This window comes from Thalia democratica, chromosome 7 (genome assembly GCF_965202585.1).
Source record: "Thalia democratica chromosome 7, ktThaDemo2.hap1.1, whole genome shotgun sequence".
Lineage (NCBI taxonomy): Eukaryota > Metazoa > Chordata > Thaliacea > Salpida > Salpidae > Thalia > Thalia democratica.
This window is the reverse complement of record NC_139171.1, coordinates 15,992,113-16,010,394: the sequence shown is the minus strand read 5'-3', so window position 1 is coordinate 16,010,394 and position 18,282 is coordinate 15,992,113. Positions and strand designations below refer to the sequence as shown.

Sequence of the window (18,282 nt, the reverse complement as noted above, 5' to 3'; positions counted from 1 at the left end):
TGAAAACGTAAAACTATAAACCATGAATGACTTATAATTATTTCTATGTTTTTATCTGTTGAAACAAATATAAAAGTTTTTGAAATATTTAAAGAACTTGAGAACAGAAAAAAGTAGTAACAAGCTGTAGTTTATTTGGTTGATAATTTGTTTTTGAAAGCTTAAGTTTTTAAGTAACACAAGAAATGTACAGCATTTTTCTATTGTTTTGATAGTTAGGTGTTTGAAATTTTGTTCTATTTTATCAAAAGTTTTTCCTAACAAAACATAAATTTTTTTTTAAATAAAAACTGTTAAACTACTTATCAAAATTAGTTTTGTATAAATAAAACAGGCTCGTAATTGTTAAACCGAACAATAAATTAACATCGATAAGTATCGTTGAAAAAGCATTTATAAATAATTGTTTTAATTGAATTAGTTAACACTAAAATAAGGTGCTTTATAAAATATGCAAAGAAAATGGTTGTATTAGTTTTAAATTTTCCAAACTATGTTTAATTTTTAACAAAAATGAACAAATTTTTCTAACATCCGCAATTTTTTTTATTGAGTTTTCTGTTTAGTGAAAAAAAATTAGTAATTGATATAAATAGTATTTTACAAGTATGTAAGAAAGCTAAACTTAGAAAAATACATAAATGTGTAAGTAAGTGGGAGATTGAATAAAAAAATTTCTAAATTACTTGAATATTAAGTTTCGAGTCATAAAAAGCTTTTTTTATGATTGATATGCTGACAGACTAATATAGTCTTAGATATTTAAAATGATTGATATCCTTTTACATAATTTGATCAACTTAGTAAGAAAAAAATCTTTAATTTTTCTATGGTTTGTTATTCTGTTAGCTTTTAAGTAGTTAATATTACTATTAAACAAAGTATACAGTGTATCAATTAGAATAAAACACCATGAAAACACACATCTAGTTACAAACATTTTAGATAAAAGTTAAAATAGGTAAACGGTTTTTTATTTTACTTTACTTTTCTGACCATTTTGATAAATGTGTAATAATATAGTTATTTACCTTAAAATATCAAACCAAAAGAAAAATATAACACAAATCCTTGCTAAAACATGCAATTATACAAACCACTCATGGTTTTTCTAAGTACGCAAACTTATGTTAGATAAAAAAGTTAAAAAATAGAATTATAAAAAGGGTTATTTTAATAAGTCTGTAAATATAAAGATTTATAGTTTTAAAACTTACAGTGAATTTTTTCTTAAGTTGAAATAATAAAACAACGTAGAACACTTTTTTAAAATCATTCAACTAGTACTAAGTCTTTAGTTTGAATTCTTAGTAAAGAATCGTTCACAATTTTTGCTAAACTAGTTGTTATATTTGATTATTCTTGTTTTAGCTTGAAAATCTTTTTAAAAGTCTTAAAACTCTCTAAAGTATATTTGTAAGGTAGTTAAAACGGAATTGTAGTTTATAATAAGTTTTAAAGCTACTTAAACAAAAACGGAAATGCTACTTACAAATTTAGGTAAAAAGTTTGATTAATTCATTAGTTTTATACGAGGTTTTTATTAAAGGTAATAGAATTTGAAACAAAGCTGTAACATATATTTATTTATAAACAGAAAAAAAATGCTTCCTTAAAAGTTTGTTAGAGCGATTGGTTTGAACCTTGAGAAATATACAGTATAAAGAAAACCAAAGTTATTTTAAGATAAGTCGTAAAAGTAAAATATTTTTCATTAAATCAGGTCATGCTGTAATGAAATACCAAACAAGATCAAAGTAAAAAAAACTTCATTAAAACTTACTTTATGTACTTATATTGTTTGATTTGTCTATGTTAAAGTTAAATATTGAAAGTTAGTACTTACATGAAACTTTGTATATATATATATATATATATATTTATATTTATATTTAAAGCTTATATTTTACATTGATGTCTACGTATTTAAATGACAAATATTGTCATATATTAAATCAAGTCTACTTAAGATTTTTTACTATACCCTTAATTTTCTGGTTAGAAAATATATGGTTTCTAAAATTTCTAAAGTTTCAATAAACAGAATAAAGTTGTTAAAAAAACTCAATTAGGATTAACTTATTCAAATTGTAAAAAAAAATAATTATAAACTTAATAAGAAATTTAGTTAACTAAGATGGTAGGGTAGATAAACAACATATGCTGACTAAAAATTTAAATATATATGTTAAACTTTAAACATATTATTTCTTACTTTGGTTAAATCGTAATTATTAAAGGTTAAATTTAAATTTTCGTAAACGTTTAACGATTTCCGCATGACCTATTTAAACTGTTTGACTAACTGGAAGTTAACAAAACAAATATTTAAAAACAATTGTTATTTTTTGAAAAAAGCACTGATATAACATTTTTAAACTTTTAAAACTTTTAATAACTAATATAATCAACAGATTATTTAATTCATATATTCGGTTTTGATTATTAAATTGTTCTTGTTTGTAAATATTTTTTAGAAAATATTTTATTTTGAAAAAATTAAAGTAATTATTAAGAAATACAATGAAAATTGATAAACGTTTTAATTGGATAGTGTTCAACGTATTTAAAAGATTAGTTGAACGTAAATAGTTAAAACAATTTACACAGTTTAATAGTTATTTTTTGTTGAACTATAGCCTATGTGAACCATGAAACAATTCCTGGCTAGATTTATATAGTTATAAAATTATCTCTTTTGAATTAGAAAACTACAAAAGACTAAAGTTTTTAATAAATAAAAAACTTTTTAGTTTGATTTATTAATCAAAATATAACTTTTATATGTAAACTTTAAATACCATTTAAAAGAATAAATTTAGGTTTATTATTTTTACTGATTAAATAGTCATAAAAAACACTTTTTACTTTTATGTTAGTTAATCAAAAAAAAAATCATTATATTTAAAAGGAGAACTACGATTTTCACAGCGTCATTAATAAAATAAGTTTTTTAACTTAAGCTTATTGTACTACTTTACTAGCAAATACTATTATCGTCTTAAAATAATAACTTTTTCATAACATGAAAAAACAAAACTAGCTTTAATATTTCATTACTGTTTAAGTTTTTTAAATAAAACTATTATTCTTATAAAATATAAAGGTAGTAAAAATTTATATGTTCAAATCAGAATACGATATTTTTATATTTTGAAATTTTTTATAAAAATCATTTTTCATACTGTTTTTGGTTTTAAGTTTTACACATAATAAGTCTCAATACTTTATATAGTTTAGTTTTACATTTGTAGAACATTACAAGGCTATAAATTACTTATAAAGTATAATCATTCAAATGCTTGTAAATAAACAAAATTTGGCATAATAACTTGATTAATTTTTATACTTCATTTTTTAGGAACCCGAATAAGTACGAGTCATATCCAAACTACCTTCTTAATGTGCAAGTAAAAGAATAAACACACTATAAATGCCAAGTAACTAATATAAAAATCTTAATTTTAACCCATCACTAGTATTGAAGTTTATGTAGCATTACGGGCTCTAAAGTTTAATTTGAAATTTCCAAAAGTAAAAAAGTCTTAATTTATGTTTTACAATGAAAGCTAACTAGATTGATAAATAAAGTTTTAATTATCATTTTCTTGACATTTACATCTTGTTTACTATACAAAATAGAGGCGATTGTATTATTATTAAAGTTTAAAAAAAGATTGATTTGTTAACATTATGGATACTCGTTCTATTTTATAAATTTATAAACAGTATAGGCACTTTCCTTTATAAACTGTAATTTTATAAGGTATTTAATGTAAATAACAAAACAAGATGCAAAAGTTTTATAAAAGCAAGCTGTTCTGAGATTTTAAGCTTTGTTTTGTAATAATTTTAAATATGATTTTAAGGGTTTTCTATTACTTTGCGTTAAAATATTTTGTTAGTGTATAACAAAACTAAGTTATTATAATTGTTTGATTTAAGTTTTAATTATTAGTTCTTTAAAAGATAATAAAAAACAAAAATAAGCAAAACAAAAGTACTTTTCAAACTATAAAATAAAACAAAACCGCTTTAAATGTTACGATATATAAAGTAAAACAAAGTTAAAGCTACTAAATAACTATACAACTTGTTAAGAATATATAATGAACTATACTGAGTTTAAAAAATTGTTAAGCATTAACAAAATCTTTTTATGTTGAATATATATTTTAATTCAGTAAATTAACAACAAAATTAGTTAGCATGGTCTATACTACAATTAACAACCTTTGTAAAAAACTTGAGATGTATAAAAGTAAACATAACTTGATATAAGGCTATTAAGTCAAAGAGGAAATTATAACGGGTAAATTTAGAATATTAATCACTATAAAATATATGTAACTATAATAATATATAATATTTAGATAAAGATTTTAGTTTTATTCTAGAAATGTTCATAAATTTCAAACCACAAAAAGTTATAAAGCAAAAACTTAAAAAATTTTTTATCTAGTTTGAAAAGTTATAAAAAATTACACAATTACTTAAAAATGGTAAATTACTTGTTTTTTTTATAACCAAGATACACATATCAAATAGTGGTAAAAATTTATTAAACTTACGCATATAAATTTTACATTAGTAGTTATAGAGGTCAAGCATATAAGATTGATTTTATTGCGGCTTCCACTGTATTAGTTTTAAAGGCAGGAATTAGAAACTTTTCTAAAATGTTTAAATATTTAAATAATATGTAATAAATATAAATCTCCGTTTGCAATACTAAGTACAATAATGGTAGCCAACCCTAATTTGAGACCCAAACTTTCTCATAATAAAACAAACTTTATCTAAATAAAAAACTGCCAAGGCTAAATTTATTCAAATTAGAAATAATGATATATTACTTTATTAAAGGTTTGTTTTGAAGTTTTTTCTTATACTCCTTGTATAAGGCTAATAACCAAAAACTTAGAAGCTTTAAAAAAATAATTTAGGAGGACCTTAAAGTTAAAATTAAACAATAGTTCAAAAAAATAATAATGTAACAAATTAACAATAAAATTAGCTCTAGTTAATAAACACTGCTGTCAAATGTTTACAAAACTCTTATAACGGTTGTCGAAAAATAGTTTAAAATTTATCTGTTTTAGATGTCCATAACCGTTTAAATTTTTCTTATTTTCAAATTTATTTTCTGAGAATTAGTTTTTAATTTACGCAAAAAGAAACTTTAAGTAAAGATAAAAGTTGTTAAACTATTAAAATATTATTAAAATTTATACGGGTAGTGCACTTAGCTAGTACTAAATTACATAGAAAATATGTATAACTATTTTAACATTAACAAATTACGAATTTTAATTTATAAAATATAAATAAAAACTAAGACCAATTCCTTCTAAGGTTATATGAGTCATAAAAATATCAAGTTTGAACTACCCATCTGTTTTATAGAATGGAAATTTGTAAACTAAAAAGTTTTTACTTTAATTGTAGAAATATTCTTATTTAATAAGAACATCAAATCTTTTGTTATAGTTTCTTATTATACAAGAACAACTACAAAATATCAGTCAGACATGAACCTAGTAAAGGTAAATCATAACAGTAAAGTTTACCGGAAAGTTTCACTTACGCATAATTGAAACACATACACTAAACTTAGTTTATAACATTTAAACATTTTAAACAAAGAAAACCTGTCATTAAGTTTCAATATAAGCTTTCAAATTTTAACTTTTTATGTTTACCATAAACAACATCCAGACTTAGTAAAGTTGTGATTAATAACATTTCTACATTTCCGTACGACCTAGTTTCATTTAAACATTTTGCAAACTTAAAGTTAACGTTTCAATCTACCACAGACTTGATACTTTGTTTTAATAAAACAACTTCTAAACATTAAACGTATTTTCATTTATCCACATACGGCTTGAAATGTTTAAAACGTTTTTATCTAGATAACATTTGTCAAATAAAAATGTTCAGTGGTTTTAAAATCATTAAAAACATATTTTTGTTTTACCTACACTAAGTTTAACTACAGGTAAAGCTTAAGCTAGAAGTCAATTTTTATTCAAAAAAATAGTAAACAGGTTTATCGTTACTTAAAAGACAAGAATTCCTAATATGTAAAAAAAAAGAACAAACTTTGAAGAAGTTAATTTTTCTAAATTAAACTGTATGTCATAAATTACAATAAACATATTTAAAGCGTTTTTTTTTTTTGAAAATTAAATTTTATAAAGCAATTATAATTTAAGTAATTGCTTTTAAATTTTAAATTTCATTTTTGCACAGTGTATAGTATTTTCTGGTAATGTGCTGTTCAGTTATTACTGTATTGAGATGTTTTTTAAAGTATTAACATTAAAACATTAAACATTAAAAGTAAAGCTGTTAACACTACAAGTTATACTACTAAATAATACGTCATTTCAAACCTTTTTACTGCTTCAAATATTTCCTCCTAAATAAGTGATATTAATTGATTCGTCTTAGTCTTTTTAGATTAAGATCTTTAAAAGTTCAAAGCATTTTTAGTTTAATGTAGTAAACTAAAAAGTCGTTATTTTTGATTACGAAAGCAAATCTTTTTTTGATAGTATAATTTTTAGTTATAGAGTATATGCTATTTAAAGTAATGTTTACAATTACAGTTGTTTAAAAATTGAAACGAAAATAAAAACATGGTTCAGTATTAAGCTGTACAGTGTACAGTCGCTTTAAAGCTTCTACACTTTAGTTTTAAATATAACTAAGGCGTAGTAAATATTTATATTTTCGCAAACTTAAATAAATTTAAATTTTTCATATATTTCTTTTTAATAAAAAGTTATTTTAGTTTTGTTCTACTTTAATAGCGTTTAACAAGACTTAACAAACACAGTAAAATATTATTTAAATAAGTTGATAAAACAATCGTAGGTATACTGCTATCAATAACAATTTTATTAACTTCTTAAAAAGTTTATAAAAAATAACAAAAACATTTAATTTCTTAGCTGTTATATTTTATATTATAATAACTTTATAATAAAACGACATATATGAACCGATAAAAGTTGTATAAATAATAATTCAGTTTTTGATGCATAAGAGAGTATTAAGAAAAAAGAGCTTACAACTGCTTTGACATTGGATTTCTTTACGTGTTTTACTTTTTGTAGATTAAGTGGGTTAAACCTACTTTAATTGACATTTTACACATAAATAAAAACTGTATCGTGCTTAATTCCACCAGCATTTAATTACTTTTAGATTTGTAATTTGTCATACTGCTTAGGAATTAAACTAGTTTTGAAAACCACATTTTTACAGGTTTATCTTTTAAGTGTTATATAAACATACCTTATAATACTACATAAGAGTTGTTTAGTTTCTCAATTTAACTTTTAACTTTGTTCACATCTATTTTTAATACATTTGAAAAAATAATTTCTGTTAATGCATTGTTTTGATAAGTATTATTACGTATACCGCGTTACTAGTTTTTACACTTATTAAACTTTTTTTTTCTGTAATTAACTATCATTTTGAACTTTGAATTAATACTGGAAGTTATTGCTTACATATAAGGCTGATTTTTAAATTTTTCATCCTTAGAAGGTAATAAAAATTAAAATAAAATGTTAAAGTTAATTTATCAGCAAAAACAATATTTAAAAGTATATTTTTTAGTTATCTATTGTTGTTCTAAATATAAAGAAACAAATGCATTAATTCTTAATATCAATCTTAACATAACTATACCTACAACTATATTGTTATTAATCACAATCGTTTTGACTATAAAAAACTATGTAAGTATGAAAACCGAATAACCTTGAAATTGAAGCTAAGTAGTATTTTAACACTGATAAAAACTTACACTTAGTGGAGCAATCTAATAACAAAAATATACTTGGTAAACAGAAAGCGTTGTCAATTGTTTTCAAAACTTTTTTGAGTTTAGAAATAGTTTGGTGTTCTACTTATTTTAGGTTTTCATTACACTTAAAACTTTTATAATAAAGTTGATTGAGAAATTTATTTTCTAAGAATTTTGTTTTAGTTTACACAGACTAAAATTGTATCTTAAATATTGAAAACATTGTTAAACCACTTTAAACTATATTAGATAGAAATCTTTATATAAAGTATATTTTTATTATTCATGAATTTATACAGTTTATCATATCATAAAATCGTATGTTCAAAAAAAGTAGTAAGTTTGTTAAAAATCACTAACTTATGGAATGACATAATAATCTTGATTTCTGTGAAATAAATTTTAAATTCTTTAATATAAACTGTTTGCGATAAGTTTACATCAAAATATTAACGAAAGTTTTCGCTGAGTTTTTAAAAAACTATAACCTTTACAAAATTAGTTTGTACTAATATTTATTTAAAAAAGTATACTAGTATTTTAAATAAAATAAATGCAAATTTTTAGTAGGTTTTTTGTAAAATTGATTCTCTAAGGTGAATAGATAAGTTTAACTAGTCTAAAAGCTTTTAATTTCATTTAATTATTTTAAACCGACTTTAAAAGCTTTTTAAAACTAAAGTTAAAAACAGTTATTAAACTTCAAATCTGTAAAAAGTATTTTTAGTTAAGTAAAACAAAGTAAGTAACAAATTACATCATAACTTTTAAAAGCAAACACAAATATCAATAATAAATAAAAATTATTTAGGATATAATTTTATACTTTTTTTAAACAGTTGGAAAGTAGCACCACTTTAAGAAAGTTTAAGCGACCAAAAAAATTTTCATTTTAGCTTAAAAATATAAATGCAGAAAATATTAAAAACAAAAGTTAAACTTCATTCAATTTAAATGAATATGAAACTAAAACGGATCTTTACGTAAAACTTTATAAAAAACATTAAGTTTAGTTATTAACAAATAATAAACAAAACACCTACTTATAAAATTTTTTAATTTTTCGTATTAAAAATGATGCGATTTCTTACAAACCCAAATGTTTAGAACTTTTCTATTTTATATTAAATATATAATTTTTTAAAGTCAATTAGGAAAATGTTATTTTTAAAGTAGTTGTTTTAAAAATAATTGTAGTCGCTTTATTGTAAGTTTTACACGCTAAATAGTATTCCCTGATTATGGACAACTATATACTTCCCTACAATACATTTTTTCAACATTTGAATTCATTGTATAATACTATTATTTACATTAAATTTTAAAGCTAAACTGTTCTTCATTGCAAATATTTGTGAAGATTAAAATATTTCTTTCTAATTAATAGTATTATTTCATTCTTTTTAGTCGTTAGAGATTGTGATCTCACAAAGTTCAAAGGATTTTCAATTCTATAAGGTCAAATTGAAAAGTAATTTACATTAAACAATGTAAATTAATTTTTGATTAAGATAAACATCGTCCTTAGGCTAGGTAAATTTTACAGCTTTAATACACATAGTATTATAGCTGTATAATTGACTTTAAACAATATTTGAACATGCGAAATATTACTAAAAGTAAACATTTGTTATACGAAATTTGAAGTATTTAATATCCAACTTAACTTCTTTTTAAAAAAGTTTTTACACTTTAATTTGGCAGTTTGTTAACATGATAGTAAAAAAAAACTTTCAATTGTATTTCAAGATAACATTTTTAAGTTTTATACAATTTCTAGTAAACAATTTAATTCGTTATAAAAACAATTTTGTAAAAAGTAAAAAAGGTTATAAAATAATAAATCATATTTTACATTTAAACAGTAAAACAATTGCAAGTTTTGTCAATAATTAACGCAAGAAAACTATCATTGAAGCAAAATTTATTAATCTCGTTTTTAGCAAATTCTACAAAACTAAATTATACTTTCTTTGCTGATATAAAACAGTTATCAAACTGGTAATACTTTATTGTACTCGTAATTTATTATATTTTAAACGCCTTTCTTTATTAGAGCTGTCTAATAAAACATTAATTAATCATAAATTTTAATACTTTTTTTTCGAACTTGAATTTCGTAACAATTACATAAGTAAAAAATTAAATAAAGACTAACACTAATTCCGATTTAAACTATCTGAGTCATAAAAAGTTTAAGAATGAACTACCAATCTATTCAATGATTTATGCAAAACATTTTTTTATACTTTTAAAGCTAAAAAAGCCTTTATTTTTACACGCAAACATAATAATTACATAAATTAGCTAAAAAAAGAAATAAGACATAAGTTTTAATTTGTTATAGTAGATATTATACTCTAAACTTTAGTCATACAAAAACTATGTTTATTGACTTACTTATACTTGTAGAGATAAATATAACAATTTTCAATTGTTTTAATACAAAACATATATAAAATCTTAAGAACTAAAATTATAATAAAAATTACTGAATAGTTGTAATTCTACTTGTCATCTACTTAATTATATTTTAAAAGCTTTTAAAGCACGTAATGTTTAAACTCACATAAAAATATGTGACATCTAATAATGGTTAACTTATTTGGTGTTTTAATTTTTTTTCTATTTTATTCAAAAAATTTTTAACAAAAAAGTCAAACTTCTGTTTAATAATGACAGTCATGTTTTAATTACGTTTTAATTTAATCTAATATAGAGAAAACATGCTTGTATTTGTTAAACTTATCAATAAATTAATATCGGTAAGTGTCGTTTAAAAACACATTTGTAATTTTAGCTATTTACTAAATTTAGTTAACCCTAATATAAAATGTTTTCTAAAATATGTTATAAAATTTTGTTGTAATATTATTTAACTTTCTTATTCACTTTAAACTAAAACCAAAATTAAAAAATAATCTAACAATTTTTATTTAGTTTTCTGTATAGAGTTATAAAACTTGTAAATGATGTGAAGGATTTAAAAATTATGTAAGAATACTAAGCTTAGAAACAAAAGATAAATGTTTAAGTAAGTCGGAAACTTGAAAGAAACTATTTATAATTAGATAAAATGATTAAAAAGTTGTAAACCACTTGGATATAAAGTTACGAAACGTGTAAAGATTTTCTTATGATTGATATGCTGAAAAACTAATATAAACTTCAATATTTAATATGATTGATAGTATTTTACATAATTTGACCAATTTTGTTCAAATAGAAATTTACACTTTCCTGTCGTTTGGTTTTTCATTAGCTTTAAATTAACTAAAACTATTATAAAAAGAAAGCATACAGTAGAATAAAAATCATAAAAAAGCACAAATCTAGTTACAAAATTTATAGGTTATAGTGAAAATAAATAAACAGTTTTTTACTATTTTGATTTTAAACTTGATAAGTTAGGATTAACTATCTTTCATCAACATAAATTCTAAGAAACATGTAGCATTAATCCTTGTTAATATTATTTACATTTATTCGAACCACTCATAGCTGAATAAGTACGCAATTTAAAAATTCTGGTTTTGTAGTAAGCTTAAAAACCATTGCTTAAGTATTTATATTAGTAAACTACAAATTTATTTGTGCTTACTTTTATTCTTTTGAATAACTTGTACTAATTTTTTTTTTTTTTTTTTTTTTTAAAAACGTTTAGCATCTCTAGAAAAATTGTAAAACATTTGTAACTACAGATGTTGCAAACTTTTAGACTTTTTCAATGTATTTTCGTTTTACTATTTAATGCTTATTTAATAATAGATAACTTTAGCAAGTTTTGTTTAAGGTAAAAACTTAAATAACACAAAAATATTACCTTTTTTTATTTTAAACCTTTTTAAAGCTTTATAAGAAAATTATAGAATTGGTCTGTCAAAAAAACTAGTTTAAAAATTATTTTAATTTTACTAGAAATTTAACTAGAATAAATAAATAAACTAAAACTAAATATCTAAACACAAATGCTTTAGAGGATTTAGAACAAAAAAACAACTACTAATTTATTATTATATTTATAATTGTGTTGTAAAACTTTAACAGTTAAAAAAAGGTTGTTGCTATAAAGTGATTGTTTATGTAAACTAAAGGTAAAGTTAAGTTCTACGTTCTTACATCAATTTGATGCTGTTAACACAAAGATGACGTACAAATTTCTCAACTTACTTCCTTAAAGTTTTTCTCTCGTTTTAATAAAACATTTTATCCAAGTTTTTTTTATAAATTTAAATTATTTTGGATGTTCATTCTATTTTCAACAGAACCAATAAATAAAATAAAGTTTTTAAAGATGGACTAATGATTTTGTTTTTCATAAAAGTATTAAAAATAGTAACAAAATATGTAGAGAGGGATAGTTATTACAACAAACACGAAATAATAACTCACTTCTACACATTTAAAGTGTTTTAAAAATATAATCATAATCCAATAATCATAGTTTTTTTTATTATTGAAAACGCAAAAAGTAACACCAAAATTCATGCTAAATATTGCAATCGAAAATAAAAGAAAAAACAAACAGCAAACCAAGATTAAAAAAAATTAAAATGCAACTAGGTTTTTATAGCATTTATAAGCATGAGAAAAATCTTAGAATGAAAAGTAAAAAAAATCCTAGCAATCAGCGAATAAATGTTTACCTTTTTATTATAAGCTTTTACTATAATAAAACTAAAACTTTTGTTTATTAATCTATTAAGGTTTCATTTCAAATGTATATCAATATTTAAAAGTTTTGTTTTATGTTTTAATCTTAAGAGTCAAAAGCCTAAAGTTGATAAAAAACAGAAGTTGTTTTTATATTTAAACAAACTGAACAATTAAAAATATTTAAAACATTACAAACATAGAAAAAACACTTAAAAAATAGCTATTTATCACACGTTTTTTTTTTAGCTTTTATACATAACAACTACAACAAATTAGACATGTCTTTGAAATCAAAATTAAATAATTTTTAGAACATTTTTTCATTTTACTTTTTAATAGTTTTAGAAATTAAGAGTAAATTTTTAAAATTTCACAATAAAAGCAAAAAAAGAAACAAAACATTTAAGTTTAATGATATCATATCATTACAAATATTTTCAAATACATTGTTCCGAAAACAAAATCTTTTTTTTTCTTATACCAACACACATACTAGTAATACAAATATCTACAACGAATAAACTTGAAAAAACTAATCTTACATGCGCCATGACCTGTTTTACCAAGTTCAATATCACCACTACGTCATAGTAGTTTCACATGCGTTCCATTACTTCTTTAACCAAGTTCAACATCACTACTACGTCATAGTGTTTCACATACGTTCCATTATTTCTTTAACCAAGTTAAACATCACCGCTGCGTCTGGCCTGACAGATGGGTTTTCGTAATCTAAACCTCTCACAAGCATGTTTCGCTGTAAGAAAATTAAAATTAATCATAAAAGCTTATTTTATTTTATTACAGTATTTACACGAACTTAAAGATTGTATAAATTCAAAATGATAAAAGCAATTTTAAGTAGTGCTTGTTTTTTGAAAGAAGTTTAGTTGAAAACGACTTCTTAGTTTTTTACATAAAAATTGTATTACCATTTGGAGAGTATGTTTTTAAATCGTATAAAAATGATTTAAGCATTGTTTATTTTTATTAGATTTAAAAACTACTATGGAATATATTTTGAAAACTAACTAACCATTCTAATAGGGATAATGGGACTTAAAGCATGTCGCTTTATAATTCTTATTTCCTCTTTGTACGACTGTGACCTCTGCGTGTATGCGAAGGGTAATGATACTATGATTGAAGCGGAATAGCAATCCACTTTTCTGTCATAGTTATAGGGCGGTGTTTTCTGTAAATATTTAAGAGTGAAAACACTTAATACGCTTGATACGTTATATAAGATTAATATATTTAAACAATTAGCATTAAAAGCTTCTACCTTTTAACTTGAATATGTGAACTATATTTGAATAAAATGAAGTAATTAATAAACAATATTTTTTTTTTTTAACAATTTTTTAACAAAAAATATTTTGTTTTACAACTTACCTGTTCTTTTGGCATAAACATCTTGCTGCTACGATGACCAGAATGGTTCACAGATTGCAGACTATCCATCACTAAAATGATTAAAACTTATTTACTATAAAAAAACAAAAAAAAAATTTGTTTGCAAAATTTTTTTAGGCATTAAACTTATAAACTACTTAAAACATGTTTTCAAATACATTGAAACATTTAAAAATTGTACTTTTTTTTAACTTATAACTAGATTATAATCATTAACTTGTTTGTACTTACTGTGACAGGCAAGTCCAAAGTCGCCGATTTTGTAAATTCCATTGATGAGAAAAATGTTGTCAGGCTTGAGATCTCGGTGGATGAGGTTCTGTTCTTGCAAAAAACTCAGACCACCGAGAACCTGACAACAGATTCCAAAATTTTCCCTAACGCTTCTCGGGTCGCATTTCTTCAGTTCTTTTTTCATGTCGCTCGAACCAAGTTGGTTTTTCATAAAGGAGATGGTGTCTGAATCGAAACAAAGTAAAAAAATTATGTAGGATTTTTGCATTGTCATGGTGTTTTTAAGCTTGTTGATTTTATGATATTTATGATATTTATTATGATGACTTATTTTTTTAAATAAGTAATGTTTTAATTTAATTCTATATAACTTATAAAAGCATGTTTATTAAATTTTACAACCAAGTTTAAAACAAAACACAGTACTTCCATATCAAATATATATATTTTATATAGGCTAAAAATAGCTAATTCTACTCAAATAGATATACGAACACAATTTATGCTATAAATATGTTTTTGTATTTACTAGCTTTTTTTTAACTGATATTTAAAAATAAAAGTTGTACAATACTTACCACATCGGAAGACATCGTAAAACCTCTCTGGTGTCATCTCAAGCCAGAGCCTAAAAACACTTGTTTTAAAATATTTAATTTTAAGTTTGTTTTCATATATAAAACTAACTACAATATTTGAAATAAAATCATTTGTCGAATTTTTTGGTATTCATAATGCTATGTAAGTTTCAAAAATTCACTGTGGTTTTTAGAATACATGAAAATATATATTGTATAATTTTATGAAAACTAAAACCTCGTGTGACGGTTTCTTTTTGCAGTGAAATAATTGAAAAGGTGAACGACATTGTCATTCATCCCACGTACTTGTGTCACCGCCTCCTTGGGAAGTTCCATCGGTGAATTGTTTTAATTTATATATTGTTAGAAAATTAAGTGCTATGAAAACAAATAAGTATTAAGAAAGTATAAAGTCGAAATAACGAATACATAGCTAAAATATATCAAACTACTATAAGTAAAGATTAATGTTTTTCATTCTCATTTGTAAAATACTAATTAATATCAAAGAAATTTAAAAGTTATTGATATGTTTAACTTAAATTTAAAATTTATTTTATACACATTTTACTGTCTTAGTATAAATTATGAAACCATTAATACATTATTAATTAATTACATTAAGTTAACTATCATTAAATTTATCCCTATCGAAGATTTTATTAAACAATTTAATTAACAAACTAAATGTAGTTACTCACTGGTCGTATTTATTCAGCAGCACTTTAACTGCTACTATGGTCTGTAGACGAGTGTCGTAACATTCTAAAACTGTACTAAAAGAACCCTGTGTTTTTAAGTTTTGTTTGAAAAGAATTTAAACATCGATTATTGGTCTTAGTTTGTCTAGGTAATTTACAAAACACTAGCAATTTTTCATACAATTATTTCGTATTTTTATTCAATTCTAATTAGATGTGATGTTTGAGAAAAAAAAACTTAAATGTTTTTTATTGTAGCTAACGCTGTCAACAAAATTTTTTGAATTAAAAAAAAAATAAAAAAAAACTAATCTATATTTGATTATTAACGAAAATTACTTTTCCAAGAAATCCTTCGACTTCTAATTCGTTGAGATCACGTGACTGTTAAATAAAAAAATATTTATATATTTAAAAACTATAAATTTACATTTTAAGACAACTTATATTCATTGTACATTAACAGTGTGTATGTTTTTTATTTAATGTTTTGAAAATTTTTTGTTAAATCTAAAGTCGAACGATACTTATACTTTTTTAATACACTGAAAATATTTTTTCAAGCTACAAAAGATGAAAATTATTTTTAAAGCGACACTTATAAGTCAATAAACTTTTTATCATCTTTTTTGTAGGCTGTTATAATATGAAATTTTAAATCTTAGTACTTTATTTTAATCACATAAAAGCTTAAATTTAAAAATTAGAATTTAAACTAGGTAACATTACAAACTATTTACATCAAGTATATTTTCATAAAGTTTGTAAAATCAAATGATATATTTATTTTTCTTAACTTAAAAAGAAAGTCTTAGCTCAGTTTACTTAAATGTAAATAGCTTATTTTACTATTTACAGTTTACTACTTTATTTACTTAAAGAGGTTGCAATTTTTTGTCACCGAAACCTGATTGCAAATAAAATGTTTAGTTTGTCTATATTATTTTAAAGTTAAAGCAAGAACTGAATATCACATGTTATATCACAGCTTAAAATTATTTAAAAATACTGTGTTATACAACAAAATAATATTTCAATAACAGTAATGAGTTCTATTAGTAAACGTTTAACTTAAATAAACGAACACTTAGTTTTTTTTTGTCATTTAAAATAAGATTTTTTTTAGAAAATTAAGGTGTTAGTCAAAAACATATTAAGTATAAGAAATATATTTAGTACTATAAAAAACAAATATTATGTTTCTTTACAGTCAATCTAAACAAAGTCTTTAGTAGTAACTTATGTGAATAGTGATATATATTACTTTTTTGAGTGTTACTACTGTTACATATTTTAAATAATTTGTTTTTCCTTATTTTCTAAAAAAAAGTTACTAAGTTTAACAAAGTTGTAATATTTTTATTACAAAAAAAAATTACCTCTCTAGGGAAAATTCTATCGAAGACTTCATTTATGATTAGGAACCGCTATAAAATAAATAAGTTTATTTTTATTTAAAATACTCTCAACATGTATTTTTCTAAGTTTGGTAATTATTTAAAGATAAAATAAAAAAGTATTAAGCATAAAAAAACACAATGATAATGGTGATATGAAAGATCATTTAAGGAAAAGAAGGTAAATGAATAAGCTTAAAGAAAATACAAATGTTATTTTATCTAAATGGTAAAAATATACTAAAATTGTTTTTAAGCCTTTAGCTAAATAAAATAGTTTTGTTTCATAAAATTTTAAACAACTAACTTTTATTGCATACCAATTCTTTCCGATACAAATTCCAATTATAACTATAAACAAACTAAAAAGTAATATCATACAATTTCTGAGAACGTATGAATTTGGTTTTGTATTACATAAAGTAATATAATCGAATGGAAAAGTCCAGCAAATTTTTGAACATTCAATCGTACTTTCTCTAACTTCCAAAAACGTTGGGCAATTGCTTTTTTCAATTTGTTTTGTATCATTGCAAATGATTTTAAACATTTTAATAGGTCTTGCACTTTTTATGTTTGACTTACAAAAGATGAACTGTTCAACAACCAACTTATTGGAATTACTTACTTTAGCTGAGTTGTAGAAACATTTTTGTGATATAGCAGTTGAATTTATCATTTCCAATGACATAATACTTTCTTTTTTAATGATATCGTTGCAGACTTCAGCGTCTAGAAAAAAGTGATAAAAAGTCAATATCTAATTATTAAACGATAAAAAACTCTAACTTCGAACAAAATTATCAGTAAAAAGTTTGATGGTTGGTATTTATTAAACAAATTTTTATTTATTTTTATAGAAAGTTAATTATATAATAAATATTCGTAAGTTTTTTAGTGAACAAAAATTAGTATACAGAACAGGTTTACTTAACTTAAAGTTATAAGAAATCAGAATGCTTATTTAATTTATAAAATTAAAAAAAAAATATCACGTCTAAAGGTTTAGTTTATAAACTTTTAGGTTGATTTGCTATTTATTATTGTATAATATAGTTAATATAAAAAGTTAAACTGACCAGATGAAGAAATATTGAAGCTCAAAACTAGAATGAAAAGAAAAACTATTGATTTCACAACCATTTTCCGCTGAAAAATTATATAAAATAACTGAAATATCCTTTCAAACTATTAAACGAGTAATTGAGAATTATAAAACTTAATTATAAAACATAATGTATTAAAAGAAGATACAGTAGTTATTAATAAAATTTTATTAAATAAAAACAATTTAGTATTTTCAAAAAAAGCTTTTATATCTTTTAAATAAACTAAAGCAAATTTAAACTTTAGGCTCCATTGATACTTTTAATAACATTAAAGATGATAAGTTTTAAGTTTAACCAACAACTTTTAGAGTTTTAGTTTTAGTTGTATTTTGAAAAGCAATATTTTTAGGTATTCCTAACTTA

At 22.2% G+C, this 18,282-nt stretch overlaps 1 protein-coding gene across 1 annotated transcript; it reads right to left on the bottom strand.

Moving 5' to 3' along the window:
* Positions 1–13,136: 13,136 nt before the first annotated feature.
* On the bottom strand, positions 13,137–15,048 carry LOC145841132 (uncharacterized). The gene is made up of 6 exons (XM_082948504.1): positions 14,948–15,048; positions 14,710–14,759; positions 14,129–14,356; positions 13,877–13,947; positions 13,518–13,676; positions 13,137–13,238 (listed from the first exon to the last, which is right to left on the bottom strand). The coding sequence occupies exons 1-6, from the start codon at positions 15,046–15,048 to the stop codon at positions 13,137–13,139; spliced, it is 711 nt and encodes a 236-aa protein (XP_082804630.1).
* Positions 15,049–18,282: the final 3,234 nt, after the last annotated feature.

Coding starts and splice junctions, on each gene's coding strand:
- LOC145841132 (XM_082948504.1), bottom strand. CDS start 15,048: ATGGAACTTCCCAAGGAGGCGGTGACACAAGTACGTGGGATGAATGAC. Junction 13,677..13,876: donor TGTTTATGCCAAAAGAACAG/GTAAGTTGTAAA, acceptor AAATATTTACAG/AAAACACCGCCCTATAACTA. Junction 13,239..13,517: donor CCATTATCCCTATTAGAATG/GTTAGTTAGTTT, acceptor ATTTTCTTACAG/CGAAACATGCTTGTGAGAGG.